Below are 21149 nucleotides of genomic sequence, written 5' to 3' on the forward strand. Positions count from 1 at the left end.
TTCAATTTTATTCATTCCTGCTGGACCCAGAAATAAAAAAAATAACCTGAAATTTTACTTCAAATCACGAAAAGAGGAAAAATCATCTCATTTGTAACCGACAGGAAAACATTCGAGTCGCTTCCAGACGCCGTTTTCAACCTTTGTGGGTTTTTTTTTATCTTTGCAGCTTCAGGCTGGAAAACGTCTCGATGTAAATGTGTTGGATGCTGCCGGTTCCGACCCGCTGGTGGCTGCGGCGGCGGCGGCGGCGGGTCGGAACCGGCAGCATCAGCCGCATAAAGCCGCCGTTTGTTCTGCAGCTCAACAATATCAGAGTCTCTGTTTCAGAACCAGAGGAAACCTGAACAGAGAACAAAGACCAACAGAAAACTGGATTATCACTGGATTTATTTTCATCGGTTTGCTTTGCTGACGCAGCAAAGATGTGATTTTACTTAAATATGGTAAAAATATTGTAAATGTATAAGAACTGTTGAGAAATCAAAGTTTTTCTGGAAGGTGTTTTTACAGAAGCTGAAGTCTTTTGGCGCCACCTTAAGGCAAAAGTTTAAACAGCTTGTGTCCAGGATATGTGGGGTCTGCACAGATGTTGGCTGACCTTTGACCTGTACAAGTCCTGGATGGTGGGAAGGTCGGCCGTCCATCCCTCCGTTTAGCTTGGAGCTAAATATTTAATTAGCTAATCATTTATTTATTTAAAAGCTAACAGCTAGCAGTTTATAAACTAATGTTTTAGCTTGCTAGCTGACAGTTTAGCTGGAAAGCTACATTATTAGCTTGGAGCTTAGCTTAGCTTGCTAATTAAATATCTAGCAGGATAAATATTGTAATATTTCGATTGTGGGCTAAATATTTAGTTAAAAAGTTACATAGTTAGCTTGAAACTAAATATTTAGCTTTTATGCTAAACAATTTCTTTGCAAGCTACATGTTTGGATCACAAATTTAACTTTCTGTTTAAATGTTTGCCAAGGTAAATATTTAGTTTGTAATCCTAATATTTAGCTCAGATCTAAATATTTAGTTGCCAAAAATATTTAAGTTTTAGCTAAATGTTTAGCTTGCTAGCTAAATATTGATTTTACAAACTGCTATTTAAATATTTTTTGCTTGAAAATTGAATAAAATAATTTAGCTTGTATACCATAATTGTAGATATTTTAATAACATGGTGAAAACATACATTTGAAAATAAATCCTCTTTTCCCAGATTGTTGCTTTCAGTCCCAGTTGGTGGGAAACTGATGGCAAACCCCACAGCTCCCCCTGCTGGCGGCTCCAGGTGTTAAAATACAACATTAACATTGAATTTACTCCTGTGAAGCCTGGCTGTTGACCTCTGACCTCTGACTCACCTTTTCTCGTTTTGGGTAGCGTAAACAAAAAGCTCAGATGGCGAAACACGTGGTTGACACAATAATTACTGAGGTTTGTTGATTTTTCTTCAGTGAAGTTAGAAATGAGCTGGATGTTGGTGAATATTCTGATAAGTGCGGCAGACTGCTGGTTTCAGACGGTTCTAATCCTAAATGCCACGTTTTCATTAACCTATAAATCATAACATAAACTGTTTACATTCAGACATTTTCTCTTAATTTGGTGTTTAGAGATGAGTTTTTTTCTGGTAAACTGCCACGAGGCACAAATCAGATTCTAATATCTGCTTTAGAACATATTCAACACAAATGGCTCTTATTAAGTGGTCGGTGGTGTAAATGGTGATTCAAAAGAGAGAAAATCCTGTTTTGTTTGAACAATAACAATCTGTCGCTAAGAGATGAGCCCGTTTTCTGGTAACGATGTGCCACGAAGGCAGAGCATTAGCATTAGCACAAACATTAGCAGTGCACTGCCCCCCACCAGCTCAAGGCAGAGCATTAGCATAAACATTAGCAGTGCACTGCCCCCCACCAGCTCAAGGCAGAGCATTAGCATAAACATTAGCAGTGCACTGCCCCCCACCAGCTCAAGGCAGAGCATTAGCATTAGCACAAACATTAGAAGTGCACTGCTGCCCACCAGCTCAAGGCAGAGCATTAGCATAAACATTAGCAGTGCACTGCCCCCCACCAGCTCAAGGCAGAGCATTAGCATTAGCATAAACATTAGCAGTGCACTGCCACCCACCAGCTCAAGGCAGAGCATTAGCATAAACATTAGCAGTGCACTGCCCCCCACCAGCTCAAGGCAGAGCATTAGCATTAGCACAAACATTAGCAGTGCACTGCTGCCCACCAGCTCAAGGCAGAGCATTAGCATTAGCATAAACATTAGCAGTGCACTGCTGCCCACCAGTTCATGGCAGAGCATTAGCATAAACATTAGCAGTGCACTGCTGCCCACCAGTTCATGGCAGAGCATTAGCATAAACATTAGCAGTGCACTGCCCCCCACCAGCTCAACGCAGAGCATTAGCATAAACATTAGCAGTGCACTGCCCCCCACCAGCTCAACGCAGAGCATTAGCATAAACATTAGCAGTGCACTGCCCCCCACCAGCTCAAGGCAAAGCATTAGCATTAGCACAAACATTAGCAGTAGCTTTTTTCCCTAAACTGAGCTTTTTAGTTGTTTTTTTTATTAGCCTTGTTTAGCACACTGAATGGAGGAAGCCAGTGTAGCATGCTAATGACGCCCCACTGGCAGCATTTAAGCTAACATTAGCATTTTAGCTTCTACACTAAAATGTAACACTACCTGCAGTCAGTGACTCTCCACATGCTATTGAGCGCATTGTAGCTTACTTTAGCATCGATGCTAGTCTTTAGCGTGAAAACGCTGGGTTCCAGCCGACGGACACACTCTGTCGGCCATGTTTACGTCTATAAGACATGTTCTGGTTCCCCGTTTATTTATAATGTGACCACAAACCTCTGACAGATGATTTTCATCCAACCGTCGCTGTGAATACGTGAAACCTGTTCAGTAAAACCTGATTCCATCAGACAAACTTCTATCCCCACATTGGTCTTTATTTATAATTTCACACATTTTCTCACTTTATGCTGATCTTAAAGCTAAAATCGCAGTAATTATTAAAAACACTCGTAACGGTTAAACACTTCGTACAGCAGCTGTTGTAAATATAACATTAATAACATTTATTCAGCTGAATTTAAACATCATTTTACAGTTTTTTTCCCCTTTCAGCCAAAACAATTCGGACAAAATGGCAGAAAACTGCGGATCATTTCTGTCCGTTTTTAAAGGAAAGTCCGGAAGAACCAGGAATCCCGACGGCGGCTCAGAAGTCCAGCGGGCGGGTCATCATGGCGTCATCATGGCGTCATCATGGCGTCATCATGGCGTCATCATGGCGCCATCATGGCGGCTCAGAAGTCCAGTGGTCGGGCCATCATGGCGTCATCATGGCGTCATCATGGCGTCATCATGGCGTCATCATGGCGTCATCATGGCGTCATCATGGCGGGTCAGAAGTCCAGTTGGCGGGCCATCATGGCGCCATCATGGCGTCATCATGGCGTCATCATGGCGCCATCATGGCGTCATCATGGCGTCATCATGGCGCCATCATGGCGTCATCATGGCGTCATCATGGCGTCATCATGGCGTCATCATGGCGCCATCATGGCGGCTCAGAAGTCCAGTGGGCGGGTCATCATGGCGCCATCATGGCGCCATCATGGCGTCATCATGGCGTCATCATGGCGTCATCATGGCGCCATCATGGCGGCTCAGAAGTCCAGCGGGCGGGTCATCATGGCGTCATCATGGCGCCATCATGGCGGCTCAGAAGTCCAGTGGTCGGGCCATCATGGCGTCATCATGGCGTCATCATGGCGTCATCATGGCGTCATCATGGCGTCATCATGGCGTCATCATGGCGGGTCAGAAGTCCAGTTGGCGGGCCATCATGGCGCCATCATGGCGTCATCATGGCGTCATCATGGCGCCATCATGGCGTCATCATGGCGTCATCATGGCGCCATCATGGCGTCATCATGGCGTCATCATGGCGGGTCAGAAGTCCAGTTGGCGGGTCATCATGGCGTCATCATGGCGTCATCATGGCGTCATCATGGCGCCATCATGGCGGCTCAGAAGTCCAGTGGGCGGGTCATCATGGCGCCATCATGGCGCCATCATGGCGTCATCATGGCGTCATCATGGCGTCATCATGGCGTCATCATGGCGGCTCAGAAGTCCAGTGGTCGGGCCATCATGGCGCCATCATGGCGTCATCATGGCGCCATCATGGCGTCATCATGGCGTCATCATGGCGGGTCAGAAGTCCAGTTGGCGGGCCATCATGGCGCCATCATGGCGTCATCATGGCGTCATCATGGCGCCATCATGGCGTCATCATGGCGTCATCATGGCGGGTCAGAAGTCCAGTTGGCGGGCCATCATGGCGCCATCATGGCGTCATCATGGCGTCATCATGGCGCCATCATGGCGTCATCATGGCGTCATCATGGCGCCATCATGGCGTCATCATGGCGTCATCATGGCGTCATCATGGCGGCTCAGAAGTCCAGTGGGCGGGTCATCATGGCGTCATCATGGCGTCATCATGGCGCCATCATGGCGTCATCATGGCGGCTCAGAAGTCCAGTGGGCGGGTCATCATGGCGTCATCATGGCGTCATCATGGCGTCATCATGGCGTCATCATGGCGTCATCATGGCGTCATCATGGCGCCATCATGGCGTCATCATGGCGTCATCATGGCGTCATCATGGCGGCTCAGAAGTCCAGTGGGCGGGTCATCATGGCGTCATCATGGCGTCATCATGGCGCCATCATGGCGTCATCATGGCGGCTCAGAAGTCCAGTGGGCGGGTCATCATGGCGGGTCATCATGGCGTCATCATGGCGTCATCATGGCGCCATCATGGCGTCATCATGGCGGGTCAGAAGTCCAGCGGGCGGGTCATCATGGCGTCATCATGGCATCATCATGGCGCCATCATGGCGTCATCATGGCGTCATCATGGCGTCATCATGGCGTCATCATGGTGTCATCATGGCGCCATCATGGCGTCATCATGGCGTCATCATGGCGCCATCATGGCGTCATCATGGCGTCATCATGGCGCCATCATGGCGTCATCATGGCGTCATCATGGCGTCATCATGGCGCCATCATGGCGTCATCATGGCGTCATCATGGCGTCATCATGGCGTCATCATGGTGTCATCATGGCGCCATCATGGCGTCATCATGGCGTCATCATGGCGCCATCATGGCGTCATCATGGCGTCATCATGGCGCCATCATGGCGTCATCATGGCGTCATCATGGCGTCATCATGGCGTCATCATGGCGTCATCATGGCGTCATCATGGCGTCATCATGGCGTCATCATGGCGCCATCATGGCGTCATCATGGCGTCATCATGGCGTCATCATGGCGTCATCATGGCGTCATCATGGCGCCATCATGGCGTCATCATGGCGTCATCATGGCGTCATCATGGCGGCTCAGAAGTCCAGTGGGCGGGTCATCATGGCGGGTCATCATGGCGTCATCATGGCGTCATCATGGCGTCATCATGGCGCCATCATGGCGTCATCATGGCGGCTCAGAAGTCCAGTGGGCGGGTCATCATGGCGGGTCATCATGGCGTCATCATGGCGTCATCATGGCGCCATCATGGCGTCATCATGGCGGGTCAGAAGTCCAGCGGGCGGGTCATCATGGCGTCATCATGGCATCATCATGGCGCCATCATGGCGTCATCATGGCGTCATCATGGCGTCATCATGGCGGCTCAGAAGTCCAGTGGGCGGGTCATCATGGCGTCATCATGGCGTCATCATGGCGTCATCATGGCGTCATCATGGTGTCATCATGGCGCCATCATGGCGGCTCAGAAGTCCAGCGGGCGGGTCATCATGGCGTCATCATGGCGCCATCATGGCGGCTCAGAAGTCCAGTGGTCGGGCCATCATGGCGCCATCATGGCGTCATCATGGCGCCATCATGGCGTCATCATGGCGTCATCATGGCGGGTCAGAAGTCCAGTTGGCGGGCCATCATGGCGCCATCATGGCGTCATCATGGCGTCATCATGGCGCCATCATGGCGTCATCATGGCGTCATCATGGCGTCATCATGGCGGCTCAGAAGTCCAGTGGGCGGGTCATCATGGCGGGTCATCATGGCGTCATCATGGCGTCATCATGGCGTCATCATGGCGCCATCATGGCGTCATCATGGCGGCTCAGAAGTCCAGTGGGCGGGTCATCATGGCGGGTCATCATGGCGTCATCATGGCGCCATCATGGCGTCATCATGGCGTCATCATGGCGTCATCATGGCGTCATCATGGCGGGTCAGAAGTCCAGCGGGCGGGTCATCATGGCGTCATCATGGCATCATCATGGCGCCATCATGGCGTCATCATGGCGTCATCATGGCGTCATCATGGCGGCTCAGAAGTCCAGTGGGCGGGTCATCATGGCGTCATCATGGCGTCATCATGGCGTCATCATGGCGTCATCATGGTGTCATCATGGCGCCATCATGGCGGCTCAGAAGTCCAGCGGGCGGGTCATCATGGCGTCATCATGGCGTCATCATGGCGTCATCATGGTGTCATCATGGCGCCATCATGGCGGCTCAGAAGTCCAGTGGGCGGGTCATCATGGCGTCATCATGGCGTCATCATGGCGTCATCATGGCGTCATCATGGTGTCATCATGGCGCCATCATGGCGGCTCAGAAGTCCAGCGGGCGGGTCATCATGGCGTCATCATGGCGTCATCATGGCGTCATCATGGTGTCATCATGGCGCCATCATGGCGGCTCAGAAGTCCAGCGGGCGGGTCATCATGGCGGTGCCGCGCAGCGAGTAGCTGGGTCCTCTGAAGTGATGCCACTTGATGCCGCTGAGCTTCCCGACGTGCTGCCCGCGGCCGAAGTACATCCCGTTGAGGTTGGACGGGCCGCAGGCATCGAACCACCAGCCTGGGGCCACGGGAGACACGCAGCTCATGAGCCACAGCTCCATTCTGAGCCTGGATTTCTATGGAGCTACACTGGTGCCATAAAGAAAAAATTATACTGGAAACAAAAAAAGATTTAAAACTGTAAAAAAACGTTTTTTTCTCTTTGTTTCAAAATATGTTTTGGCTCCAATGTAGCTCCTTAGATTTCCTTGGGATCTGTCCATCCAGGACGGGAAAGGAAAACTGACCTAATCAGATTCAGGTCCAGAATGTTTCACTGATGAGTGGAAAAAATCTGCCTGTACTTTTCATCAACATTCCAGAATTATTGGTTAAAACAGATTCATGTGTATTTTATTTAACTAAAGTTTAGCATGAATCCGCGCCGACGTTTTGCAGTGCAGCTGCGCAGCGCGGATGTTTGGACTCACCGCCCGTCAGCATCACGGCGCACTGGCAGGAGCAGCTGTCGTTGTCCTGGTCCTTGGTGCTGAAATCGGCTCCGTGGATCACCAGGCTGCTCTGCTTCCCGGCCGTCCCACTGTGGCTCTTCAGGAACAGCCTGGAAAGCACCAAACGCTCACAGCCAGAGGCAGAACGGAGGAACAAAACGGAACAAAACGGAGGAACGGAGGAGCAAAACGGACAACCGGAGGAACAAAACGGAACAAAACGGAGGAACGGAGGAGCAAAACGGAGGAACGGAGGAGCAAAACGGACAACCGGAGGAACAAAACGGAACAAAACGGAACAAAACGGAACAAAACGGAGAGCCTGAGGAGCAAAACGGAGGAGCAAAACGGAAAACCAGAGGAGCAAAACGGAGGAACTGAGGAACAAAACGGAGGAGCAAAACGGAAAACCTGAGGAACAAAACGGAGGAACGGAGGAACAAAACGGAGGAGCAAAACGGAAAACCTGAGGAACAAAACGGAGGAACGGAGGAACAAAACGGAGAAACAGGAAGCAGGAAACAGGAAGTAGGAAACAGGAAACAGAAAGCAGGAAACAGGAAGTAGGAAACAGGAAGCAAGAAACAGGAAGCCGGAAACAGGAAGCAGGAAACAGGAAGTAGGAAGCAGGAAACAGGAAACAGGAAGTAGGAAGTAGGAAACAGGAAGCAGGAAACAGGAAGTAGGAAACAGGAAGCAGGAAGTAGGAAGTAGGAAGCAGGAAACAGGAAGTAGGAAACAGGAAGCAGGAAACAGGAAGCAGGAAGTCTTTGACAGGAAAACCGGATGATCCAGCCACTACCGGCATCGTCTCCTTCAGCAGAACGTGGCTGCAGGTTCTGATCCCGTCTCTCGACCCGTACGGCGTATTTAGAGGAGCAGCAAAAGCAAAGGAGGCAGGTTAGCAGAGCTAGCTAACAGCTGATCCTGTGGAAAACGGCCTCTGCTGCCCTGAATCTGAGATGTTAGCATGTCACAACATGGGTCTTCAGTCAGGGGCCTCCTCTGACTCACTGTAAGACTGACTGCTACGGGAGACCCTTCCTGCCAACAGCATCATCTGGAGAAACTGCATCCAAACCAAATACTGAAGAGGTTCTAGTTCTGAAGACGTAATAAATGGACCTGATTCTTTTAGCAGACGGATTGGGAACAAAATGTGGACGTGAACCTCTGGTTTCACATTTACATATTTTCTGTTTTTCTCATAAATGTAAATATTAAATGTGTTTGTTGTACAGCAGAGCCGTCGGGTCGGAGGGAAGCGGATCGGATCGCTGCGTGGTGAAGGTTCTGGTGTCGGCCCGTTAGCAGGCCGGGCCGTTAGCAGGCCGGGCCGTTAGCAGGCCGGGCCGTTAGCAGGCCGGGCCGTTAGCTGGCCGGGCCGTTAGCAGGCCGGGCCGTTAGCTGGCCGGGCCGTTAGCAGGCCGGGCCGTTAGCTGGCCGGGCCGTTAGCAGGCCGGGCCGTTAGCAGGCCGGGCCGTTAGCAGGCCGGGCCGTTAGCAGGCCGGGCCGTTAGCTGGCCGGGCCGTTAGCTGGCCGGGCCGTTAGCTGGCCGGGCCGTTAGCAGGCCGGGCCGTTAGCAGGGCTGTTAGCAGGCCGGGCCGTTAGCAGGGCTGTTAGCTGGCCGGGCCGTTAGCTGGCCGGGCCGTTAGCAGGGCCGTTAGCAGGGCTGTTAGCTGGCCGGGCCGTTAGCTGGCCGGGCCGTTAGCAGGGCCGTTAGCAGGGCTGTTAGCTGGCCGGGCCGTTAGCAGGCCGGGCCGTTAGCAGGCCGGGCTCCAGCGGCGCCGCTCTCATCTCCATCTAAAGCATCTCGACGAGCAGCTGCAGGGGAAAATCCTCCCCCTGCCAGCAGGTCTCATTCCAGGCTCAGGTTTCCTGAGGGGCCTGCAGGCTGCAGGGGATCGAACATCCGGGTCCCGTCAGGTCAGAGCAGGAGACGCAGGTCGCTGCTTAAGACCAAGTGTGATGCCATTCAAAGGCAGCTCAGAGCTTTGCTAATGGATCTGCATCCGGACCGAAACACTCAAAGTTACAAGTTCTCAGCTTTATTTTGATGGTCCACAACTGATTTACATATTAGCTAAATATTTAGCTAGCTAGCTTAGAGATAAATATTTAGTTTGTAATTAGTTAACTTGCTCAGCAAATATTTACGGAGCTAATTAGCTTGCTAACTAAATTTCTAGCTTCTAAGTAAATAGTTTGTAGCTACATATGTAGCAAACTCCACGCTAACTAAATATGCAGCTAGCTCCACGCTAACTAAATATGTAGCTAGCTCCACGCTAACTAAATACATAGCTAGCTCCACGCTAACTGCATATGTAGCTAGCTCCACTCTAACTACATATGTAGCTAGTTCCATACTAACTAAATACGTAGCTAGCTCCACGCTAACTAAATACGTAGCTAACTCCACTCTAAGTACGTAGCTAGCTCCACGCTAACCAAATACGTAGCTAGCTCCACGCTAACTAAGTACGTAGCTAGCTCCACACCAACTAATACATAGGCTAGCTCCACTCTAACTACATATGTAGCTAGCTCCACGCTAACTACATATGTAGCTAGCTCCACGCTAACTACATATGTAGCTAGCTCCACGCTAACTACATATGTAGCTAGCTCCACTCTAACTACATATGTAGCTAGCTCCATACTAACTAAATACATAGCTAGCTCCACGCTAACTAAATACGTAGCTAGCTCCACGCTAACTAAATACGCAGCTAGCTCAGAGCTCACTACACATTTACTTAGCTTAGAGCTCAATATTTACCCTGATAACTTAATATTGCCTCAAACTAAATATTTAGCTGATAGTTTGCAACTGAAACCTTTATAAATAAATGGATAACATGGTGAAAAAAATGTTTTTTATGGCAGGATAAATAACCCAAAATATTTTTATTAGTTTGTGAACGTGTGACTCTACAAACGGTCTAGTCCAAGGCCTGCAGAGTGACCCAGGTTCTTACATCTGACGTGTCTTCGGGTAACATTACCTGTAGTTTTGCTTCTCATTGCCGATCTGGAATCGATCGTAGAGCGAGAAGGCCTGGTGTCCGTCCCAGTCCGTCAGCTCAATCCGGAGCACGTGCTGCCGCCTGCTGGTCAGCTGGTAAATGTGCTCATTTCCCAACCAGTGCTCTGCCAGCAAACTGCCAAAGCCCTGCAGACACACACACAGCGATGCTGGTTTATCCCTCAGCTCTGGAAAAAAACTCCCTGAAAACCTGATTATTGGTCCTTTAAATCAAAAGGTTTCAGTCCTGATTATCTGTAAGAATCATTTTTTCCTGATCAGTTTGGTTGATCTGAACCGACGTCGACCCGTTTGTGTGTTTTTATCTGTCATGTGGCGCCGTATGAATTTGCTCTGGATTACAAACGAAGCGTTTCTCCGTTTGCTCACCAGCTTGTACTCCTTCCATGTTCTCTGGAAATCCTCGCTGCCGTCTTGTCTGCGCTGGATGACGGTCCATCCGCCGCCCGCGCTCTCCATGTTGCAGAACACCTGCAACAGACGCAGCTTTGATGAAGATCCATACTCTATTCCAGCTTTGCTGATGGATCAACCTGATGAAGCCGTTTTGTTCTGCAGACATAAAAAGTGTCTAAGTACATAGCTAGCTCCACGCTAACTAAATACGTAGCTAGCTCTATGCTAACTAAATACGTAGCTAGCTCTATGCTAACTAAATACGTAGCTAGCTCCACGCTAAGCACGTAGCAAGCTCCATGCTAACTAAATACGTAGCTATCTCCATGCTAACTAAATACGTAGCTAGCTCCACGCTAACTAAATACGTAGCTAGCTCTATGCTAACTAAATACGTAGCTAGCTCCACGCTAAGCACGTAGCTAGCTCCACGCTAACTAAATACGTAGATAGCTCCACGCTAACTAAATACGTAGCTAGCTCCACGCTAACTAAATACGTAGCTAGCTCCACGCTAACTAAATACGTAGCTAGCTCCACGCTAAGCACGTAGCTAGCTCCATGCTAACTAAATACGTAGCTAGCTCAACGCTAACTAAATACGTAGCTAGCTACACGCTAACTAAATACCTAGCTAGCTTCACGCTAACTAAATACATAGCTAGCTCCATGCTAACTAAGTACGTAGCTAGCTCCACGCTAACTAAATAGGTAGCTAGCTAAACGCTAACTAAATAGGCAGCTAGCTCCACGCTAACTAAATACCTAGCTTGCTTCACGCTAACTAAATACGTAGCTAGCTCCATGCTAACTAAATACGTAGCTAGCTCCATGCTAACTAAGTACGTAGCTAGCTCCACGCTAACTAAATAGGTAGCTAGCTCCACGCTAACTAAATACGTAGCTAGCTCTATGCTAACTAAATACGTAGCTAGCTCCACGCTAAGCACGTAGCTAGCTCCATGCTAACTAAATATGTAGCTAGCTCCACGCTAACTAAATACGTAGCTAGCTCCACGCTAACTAAATACGTAGCTAGCTCCACGCTAACTAAATACGTAGCTAGCTCTATGCTAACTAAGTACGTAGCTAGCTCCACGCTAAGCACGTAGCTAACTCCATGCTAACTAAATATGTAGCTAGCTCTACGCTAACTACGAACATAGCTAGCTCCATGCTAACTAAGTACGTAGCTAGCTCCACGCTAACCAAGTACGTAGCTGCTCCATGCTAACTAAATATGTAGCTAGCTCTACGCAAACTAAGTACTTAGCTAGCTCTACGCTAACTAAGTACGTAGCTAGCTCCACACTAAGTACGTAGCTAGCTCCACTTTAACTACATAAGTAGCTAGCTCCACTTTAACTACATATGTAGGTAGCTCCACGCTAACTACATATGTAGCTAGGTCCATGCTAACTAAGTATGTAGCTAGCTCCACGCTAACTAAATACGTAGCTAGCTCCACGCTAACTAAATACGTAGCTAGCTCCACGCTAACTAAGTACGTAGTTAGCTCCATGCAAACTACTTAAGTAGCTAGGTCCACGCTAAGTACGTAGCTAGCTCCACGCTAACTACATATGTAGCTAGCTCCACTCTAACTACATATGTAGCTAGTTCCACGATAACTAAGTACGCAGCTAGCTCTACGCTAAGTACATAGCTAGCTCCACACTAAATACATATGTAGCTAGCTCCACGCTAACTTAATACGTAGCTAGCTCAGTGCTCACTACACATTTACTTAGCTTAGAGCTAAATATTTACCCTGATAACTTAATATTGCCTCAAACTAAATATTTAGTTTGGATCTAAATGTTTAAATGAGCTAACGCCGCCGTTAGCACCGGGTCGTTTGGGTCCAGGACCCAACGTTCGGTTCAGGTACCTTCCTAGTTTCCTGTGGATTTATCTGGATGGTGTAAACGCTGTTTCTATGGAAACCGGCTTTGTATAAATCCGCGCAGTCGGCAAACTGCTTCTCTTCATCCGCAGCTCCTGATTGGTTGGATGCGCCTGCAGAGGGTCAGAGTGACGTCAGAGTTTCAGAGAATAAACTGGTCAAATCAAGAAATGTATCATAAATCAGTGTAATCAGGAATAGTTTATTTATAATTTATTAATTAACACTAATTACCAGTTAATTTAACTTCATTTCCTCGACTGCAGACTGTCTCCAACCCTCCCCCACTTACTGCTGGATAGTTTGAAAGGTTGGAAAACTTTTATTATACTCTAGTTTAAAACTAAAAGTTTTTATGGAGTTGACAGAAAAATAAAGAAAATATTTACAACTGACAATAAAAAAGGTTTACAATAAATATTAATTCGTTCTAACTGACATAAGCCTGAAAACAATGTAAATACAGTAAGAGAAATGTTTTTAAGTGTTGAAGTTCCAGCCTGTCTGGAATCTGACGCAGTGCCTCCGTCCTCCAGCAGGGGGCGGCGCGCCCTGAACTTTCCAGCCTCAGCACCTCCGACTTTAAAATATATATATATATAACTTTATTTCTGGGAAAAAATAGGCAAACTTTTCAACTGTGATGAGAACAAAAGTTAACCTGTCTGTCAAGAAATCGGTCAAAAAGAATAATTTACCCTCCTGTCGGCACGTTTCCAAACAAACGGATGTCCAAAAGCGCCCAGCGTGACTTTAGTCACTTAAATCAGCGGTGAAAGAGGTTAAAGGTTAAAATCTGAACCAGTTATAAACGTTTATTACAGGTTTATAAATAAAAACTTAGCTAGCTCTATGCTAAGTACGTAGCTAGCTCCACGCTAACTAAATACGTAGCTAGCTCTACGCTAAGTACGTAGCTAGCTCCACGCTAACTAAATACGTAGCTAGCTCTACGCTAAGTACGTAGCTAGCTCCACGCTAACTAAATACGTAGCTAGCTCCACGCTAACTAAATACGTAGCTAGCTCCACGCTAACTAAGTACGTAGCTAGCTCCACGCTAACTAAGTACGAAGCTAGCTCCACGCTAACCAATGACGAAGCTAGCTCCACGCTAACCAAGTACGTAGCTAGCTCCACGCTAACCAAGTACGTAGCTAGCTCCACGCTAACCAAGTACGTAGCTAGCTCCACGCTAACCAAGTACGTAGCTAGCTCCACACTAACCAAGTACGTAGCTAGCTCCACGCTAACCAAGTACGTAGCTAGCTCCAAGCTAACTAAGTACGTAGCTAGCTCCAAGCTAACTAAGTACGTAGCTAGCTCCAAGCTAACTAACTACGTAGCAAGCTCCACGCTAACCAAGTACGAAGCTAGCTCCACGCTAACCAAGGACGTAGCTAGCTCCACGCTAACCAAGTACGTAGCTAGCTCCACGCTAACCAAGTACGTAGCTAGCTCCACGCTAACCAAGTACGTAGCTAGCTCCACGCTAACCAAGTACGTAGCTAGCTCCACGCTAACCAAGTACGTAGCTAGCTCCAAGCTAACCAAGTACGTAGCTAGCTCCAAGCTAACCAAGTACGTAGCTAGCTCCAAGCTAACTAAGTACGTAGCAAGCTCCACGCTAACCAAGTACGAAGCTAGCTCCACGCTAACCAAGGACGTAGCTAGCTCCACGCTAACCAAGTACGTAGCTAGCTCTACGCTAAGTACGAAGCTAGCTCCACGCTAAGTAAGTACGAAGCTAGCTCCACGCTAAGTAAGTACGAAGCAAGCTCCACGCTAACCAAGTACGTAGCTAGCTCCAAGCTAACTAAGTACGAAGCTAGCTCCACGCTAAGTAAGTACGAAGCAAGCTCCACGCTAACTAAGTACGAAGCTAGCTCTACGCTAACCAAGTACGTAGCTAGCTCTACGCTAACCAAGTACGTAGCTAGCTCCACGCTAACCAAGTACGTAGCTAGCTCCACGCTAACCAAGTACGTAGCTAGCTCCACGCTAACCAAGTACGTAGCTAGCTCCACGCTAACCAAGTACGTAGCTAGCTCCACGCTAAGTAAGTACGTAGCTAGCTCCACGCTAAGTAAGTACGAAGCAAGCTCTACGCTAACCAAGTACGTAGCTAGCTCCACGCTAACCAAGTACGTAGCTAGCTCCACGCTAACCAAGTACGTAGCTAGCTCCACGCTAAGTAAGTACGTAGCTAGCTCCACGCTAACCAAGTACGTAGCTAGCTCTACGCTAACCAAGTACGTAGCTAGCTCCACGCTAACCAAGTACGTAGCTAGCTCCACGCTAACCAAGTACGTAGCTAGCTCCACGCTAAGTAAGTACGTAGCTAGCTCCACGCTAAGTAAGTACGAAGCAAGCTCTACGCTAACCAAGTACCTAGCTATGTTTTTAATGGATCATATTCTAACTGAACTTATGATTCACAGAATCTCGACAGGATACATTTTATAAGTGAATGGCATCAGAGCGCCGCTGGTGCACTGTAAAACCTGAACAGTTGAGTTGGGATGTCCTGGCTGTACCTGCTTGCTCGGAGCAGCGGCTGCCCATCATCTCCTGCAGAGCGCTGCCGTTCCCTCGGGCCTCCAGCTGCCGGATGGCGGCGCTCTGCCGGCCCACCAGCGCCTGCAGGCTGCGCTTCTCCTGCCTCAGCGCCTGCAGCTGCTCGCCGTGATGCTGCTCCATCTGCAGCATCTTCCTCTCCAGGAGGCTGGAAACAGGAAGCTCAGCTCAACTCGCAGCTTTTACGTCCAATCAGGACGAAGCGTTTCTGATCCCAACGCTTCAGAGAGCCGAGGAAGAAACGAGTTAGCTTTAGCTGATAAAAACAAAAAGGAGGAACTGAACCAAATTAAAACTAAAGGCAGTCTCAGTTTTTAAAAGTTGTTTCTCAGAACCGGATCTATTTTCCTAAATAATCCATGACGATTTTCCTCATTTCCCAGATGAAACGTTCCCGGGTCAGCAGGTTCACTGCTGCACCACCAGGGGGCGCCTGGGTTCCCTGGCTTTGAGTGAATAATCGGCTGGAGCCGGTCAGGTTTCTACCTGTTTTTGTCGTGCAGCTTGCTGATCTCAGTCGTTTGGATCATTAATTGTTTCTCCAGCTTGTTGGTGGAAAGCGAATTTTCCAGCAGTTGGATTTCAAGCCTCGACGTTTGATTCAAAACCTGCAGCGAGGAGAAAGAAGCGGTTTTATCCCAAAGAGTTAAATATAAGTTATAAAGCTCTTTAAATGATTACAATGAACGCGCTTCAGAAAAAAGTCATTTTTTAGACATGTTATCGTCAGACTGTGTTTATTTACTTTGAATTTAAATATGTAGCTAGCTCAATGCTAACTAAATATGTAGCTAGCTCAACGCTAACTAAATATGTAGCTAGCTCCACGCTAACTAAATATGTAGCTAGCTCAACGCTAACTAAATATGTAGCTAGCTCAACGCTAACTAAATATGTAGCTAGCTCCACGCTAACTAAATATGTAGCTAGCTCAATGCTAACTAAATATGTAGCTAGCTCCATGCTAACTAAGTACGTAGCTAGCTCCACACTAACTAAATACATAGCTAGCTCCACGCTAACTAAATACGTAGCTAGCTCCACGCTAACTAAATACATAGCTAGCTCCACGCTAACTAAATACGTAGCTAGCTCCACGCTAACTAAATATGTAGCTAGTTCCATGCTAACTAAATATGTAGCTAGCTCCACGCTAACTAAATATGTAGCTAGCTCCATGCTAACTAAATACGTAGCTAGATCCACGCTAACTAAATACGTAGCTAGCTCCACGCTAACTAAATATGTAGCTAGATCCACGCTAACTAAATACATAGCTAGCTCCACGCTAACTAAATACGTAGCTAGCTCAATGCTAACTAAATATGTAGCTAGCTCAATGCTAACTAAATATGTAGCTAGCTCCATGCTAACTAAGTACGTAGCTAACTCCACGCTAACTAAATACGTAGCTAGCTCCACGCTAACTAAATACGTAGCTAGCTCCACGCTAACTAAATACGTAGCTAGCTCCACGCTAACTAAATATGTAGCTAGTTCCACGCTAACTAAATATGTAGCTAGCTCCACGCTAACTAAATATGTAGCTAGCTCCATGCTAACTAAATACGTAGCTAGATCCACGCTAACTAAATACGTAGCTAGCTCCACGCTAACTAAGTACGTAGCTAGCTCCACGCTAACTGTTTTAATGTTTTTCCATCATGTTCAGCTGGTCAGAATAATTTTATTTCCATATGTTCACAGTGTACAACATGTCTGCAGGTTCTTAAAACGTCTAAAATGAAGGCCTTGAAATACCTTGAACTCATTAAAACATGAATTAGCCTTAAAGATCATGTGCTAGCTGTTGTTTCCGGCTGAGGCTAATAGCAGCTAGCATACCGGTGGTAGCCAGCTAGCTGTCATCCAGTGAAGATCCCCAGACACTCCTTATGTTTATCTTACATTTAATTCAAGCTAGCGTTAAAAAGTCTTAACTTTAGCTGCTGAAACATGCAGGCAGAGTAAAATAAAAGTCTGAGATGTCAGCAGCTTCGTCAAAAAGCACAAATTCACACCAGGGCAGAAACACAAACGCTCAGCAGCGTCTTCCACCTGAGTCTCCACGTCAGTTAGCTTGCGTGTTTGCTCTGCGGTCTGGGAGAGAAGGCTGGTGCCCATTTCCAACATGGCCGCCGTGTGGTTGTGCATGGCGCTCTGCTGCAGGTGAGCCATGTCCGTCTTCATGCTGTCCCTGATGTAGCTCTCGATCTGTAACCAGGGAGGCGAGAAGGCAGAAAACCACAGATCTGGATGTGGTAGAACATAGAGATGATCTGTGATAGATAGATATCTGGTTATCTGGTTAGCTAGCTGGTTATCTGGTTAGCTAGCTGGTTGGGTGGTTAGTTAACTGGTTATCTGGTTAGCTAGCTGGTCGAGTGGTTAGTTAGCTGGTTATCTGGTTAGCTAACTTGTTGGATGGTTTGTTAGCTGGTTGGATTGTTGGCTATCTGATTATCTGGTTAGCTAGCTGGTTGGATGTTTGGTTAGCTGGTTAGCTGGTTGGATGGTTAGTTGGTTGGATTGTTGGTTAGCTGGTTGGGTGGTTAGTTGGCTGGTTTGATGGTTGGTTAGCTGGTTGGATGGTTAGTTAGCTGGTTAATTAGCTGGTTGGATTGTTGGTTATCTGATTATCTGGTTAGCTAGCTGGTTGGATGTTTGGTTAGCTGGTTGGATGGTTAGTTGGTTGGATTGTTGGTTAGCTGGTGGGATGGTTGGTTAGCTGGTTGGATGGTTGGTTAGCTGGTTGGATGTTAGTTAGCTGGTTGGTTAGCTGGTTGGATGGTTGGTTAGCTGGTTGGATTGTTGGTTAGCTGGTTGGATGGTTAGTTAGCTGGTTGGTTAGCTGGTTGGATGGTTGGTTAGCTGGTTGGCTGGTTGGTTAGCTGGTTGGTTAGCTGGTGTTCTTGCACCAAATTTTAATATTCATCATATTGATTTGGTGTCAAATCATGAAGAACTGAACTCACAGGAACCATATTTACTGATGATGGTTTATTTTTCAACATGGCCACCAGGGTTGAGATTCAGAGTTACGTTTTACTCTGAAGTTACCGATTAGTTGAACATGTTTGGTGTCCAATCACAGCCAGCGTCGTCTGAACCGTGGAAATCCTGATGTTCCCTTTTTCAGGTGAACAATGAAAAATATGTTTGCTCTAAAATGAGCAGCAAAACGTTAGCTAAATACTAATTCACTAAAAAAGTAATCTTAGCACCGCTAATGCTAAACACATAAAAAGTTAGCAGAAGCTAATGCTAAACACATAACAATTAGCAGAAGCTAATGCTATACACATAAAAAGTTAGCAAAAGCTAATGCTAAACACATGAAAATTAGCAGAAGCTAATGCTAAACACATAAAAAGTTAGCAGAAGCTAATGCTATACACATAAAAAGTTAGCAGAAGCTAATGCTAAACACATGAAAATTAGCAGAAGCTAATGCTAAACACATAAAAAGTTAGCAGAAGCTAATGCTAAACACATAAAAAGTTAGCAGAAGCTAATGCTAAACACATAAAAAGTTAGCAGAAGCTAATGCTAAACATATAAAAAGTTAGCCAGAAGCTAATGCTAAACACATAAAAAGTTAGCAGAAGCTAATGCTAAACACATAAAAAGTTAGCAGAAGCTAATGCTAAACACATAAAAAGTTAGCAGAAGCTAATGCTAAACACATAAAAAGTTAGCAGAAGCTAATGCTAAGCACATAAAAAGTTAGCAGAAGCTAATGCTAAACATATAAAAAGTTAGCAGAAGCTAATGCTAAACATATAAAAAGTTAGCAGAAGCTAATGCTAAACATATAAAAAGTTAGCAGAAGCTAATGCTAAACATATAAAAAGTTAGCAGAAGCTAATGCTAACCATTAAAACGACTCTGCTTGTGTCATATCTTCCTTTTCTACCAGGTGTGAGACTCACAAACAGCAAAGTTCTCAGTTTCACATGATGTGAAAAGTTCTTGAAAAATGGGCAAAAACGGCGGCCATCTTGAAAAATGTCTGTCATCCTGAAACGACTTATGTGAAATATGAAGAAAGTACAACCTGAATTTTTATGCTTGTATCTTAACTTTACCTGTTTTTACAGTAACATCAGGATTTCCTCTGAATATAACTGGTTGTTCTAAAAACTGCCTGATCTGTGAGCCAACGCAGCCGAGCGTGTGGAGCATCCTGGAGCTTCCTGGTGCTTCCTGGAGCTTTCTCAAGCATCCTGGTGCTTCCTGGAGCATCCTGGAGCATCCTGGAGCTTCCTGGTGCTTCCTGGAGCTTTCTCAAGCATCCTGGTGCTTCCTGGAGCATCCTGGAGCATCCTGGTGCTTCCTGGAGCTTTCTCAAGCATCCTGGTGCTTCCTGGAGCTTCCTGGAGCACCCTGGTGCATCCTGGAGCACCCTGGAACATCCTGGAGCTTCCTGGAGCACCCTGGTGCTTCCTGGAGCTTCCTGGAGCATCCTGGAGCTTCCTGGAGCTTCCTGGAGCCTCCTGGTGCTTCCTGGAGCTTCCTGGAGCTTCCTGGAGCCTCCTGGTGCTTCCTGGAGCTTCCTGGAGCATCCTGGAGCTTCCTGGAGCTTCCTGGAGCCTCCTGGTGCTTCCTGGAGCATCCTGGTGCTTCCTGAAGCATCCTGGTGCTTCCTGAAGCATCCTGAAGCATCCTGGTGCTTCCTGAAGCATCCTGGAGCTTCCTGGAGCCTCCTGGTGCTTCCTGGAGCTTCCTGGAGCATCCTGGAGCACCTTGGAGCTTCCTGGAGCACCCTGGAGCTTCCTGGAGCTTCCTGCTGCCCACCGTCCTGGCTTACCTTCTGCAGCCACTGGGTGTAGTTCTGCATGACCCTCTCCAGCTGCTGGATCTTCAGGCTGGGCTCGGCCGGCGGCGCGTCTCTCTGGATGGCGTTGGCGTCGTGCGGACTGGTCCTGCCGCCGCCGCCGCCGCCGCCGCCGCCGCCGCCGCCGCCGCCGCCGCCTCTGGCCTCTCTGCAGCCGGCCCGTCCCTCCTCAGGCAGGACGAACGTGTAGGTGCACTGCCCGTGCTGGACTTGGTGAAGCCTCTGCTGATCGGCGCGCCGCACCGCCAGCAGGAGGAGGCTGAGCAGCAACAGCGAGCGGCGTCCAACATGGAGGCCAAGCATCATGTGAGAGTTGGCAGGTAAACGCGTCGCTCTGGGTCCTCGTCTCCTTACAGCAGAATCACTACAGGCTGGAGGTTCTGCTCGCCATGACTGACCCGTCCTTTGGCTGGACCTCGTCACCAAATCTCCAGACTGTGTTCCTGCCAGGAAAAGCTGCTCACATCTGAAGCAGAGAGGCAGCTTTTCTTCTGCGTGTCGATTCTGCAGGAACTCAGTGCCGGGCCTGATCCTCCATCAGCGTGAAACTGAAAGGGTTTCTGGGAAAGATGGCTGTCGGACCTCCTCTGGTCTGCTCTGAAGTGGAGAACAGATCCAGGCTTCAGGACAGACTGAGACAGACTGAGACAGACGAGACAGACGAGACAGACGAGACAGACTGAGACAGCCTCTCAGCGCCTGCAGTGGAATGTGGCCGTGCACACAGTGGTGTGTGTGTGTGTGTGTCAGATTCTGGCCCGAGCTCAGACCATGGGGATCGGTTTACATCCAGCCTCATGTGGTCGCCGTCCCGCCTTCTTTTCTGGACACAAACATTCATCTGGATTTTCTCCTGAATCTCTGGGATGCAGGAACCTTTTTAATCACATCAGCAGAATTTGCCCAGGTTTGTGGTTCCTGAACCTCCAGGGTTGTTCTGGGATGAGAAGCTAAAAAATGCCTTTGTCTGCGGTTCTGCTCTCCATTCTGTTTTATACAATCCAAGAATGAACC

General features: G+C 47.9%; 1 protein-coding gene across 7 annotated transcripts; it reads right to left on the minus strand.

Annotated features, from left to right (window-relative positions):
* Positions 1–6566: 6566 nt before the first annotated feature.
* Positions 6567–20861, minus strand: angpt1 (angiopoietin 1). Of its 7 annotated transcripts, none has more exons than XM_081612628.1 (10): positions 20109–20846; positions 17357–17512; positions 15785–15906; positions 15259–15446; positions 12957–13016; positions 12708–12835; positions 10790–10891; positions 10380–10546; positions 7351–7481; positions 6567–6938 (listed from the first exon to the last, which is right to left on the minus strand). In XM_081612628.1, the coding sequence occupies exons 1-10, from the start codon at positions 20439–20441 to the stop codon at positions 6778–6780; spliced, it is 1548 nt and encodes a 515-aa protein (XP_081468754.1). In that variant the 5' UTR covers positions 20442–20846; the 3' UTR covers positions 6567–6777. The 7 variants fall into 7 exon arrangements, 6 of the variants coding, with proteins under 6 accessions (XP_081468754.1, XP_081468757.1, XP_017162799.2 ...); XM_081612631.1 differs by having other exon boundaries at positions 17357–17550; positions 20109–20204; XM_081612629.1 differs by lacking the exon at positions 6567–6938 and adding an exon at positions 8174–8220 and having other exon boundaries at positions 20109–20861.
* Positions 20862–21149: the final 288 nt, after the last annotated feature.

This window comes from Poecilia reticulata, chromosome 11 (assembly GCF_904066995.2).
Source record: "Poecilia reticulata chromosome 11, P_reticulata-male-v2, whole genome shotgun sequence".
In the NCBI taxonomy this organism is placed as follows: domain Eukaryota; kingdom Metazoa; phylum Chordata; class Actinopteri; order Cyprinodontiformes; family Poeciliidae; genus Poecilia; species Poecilia reticulata.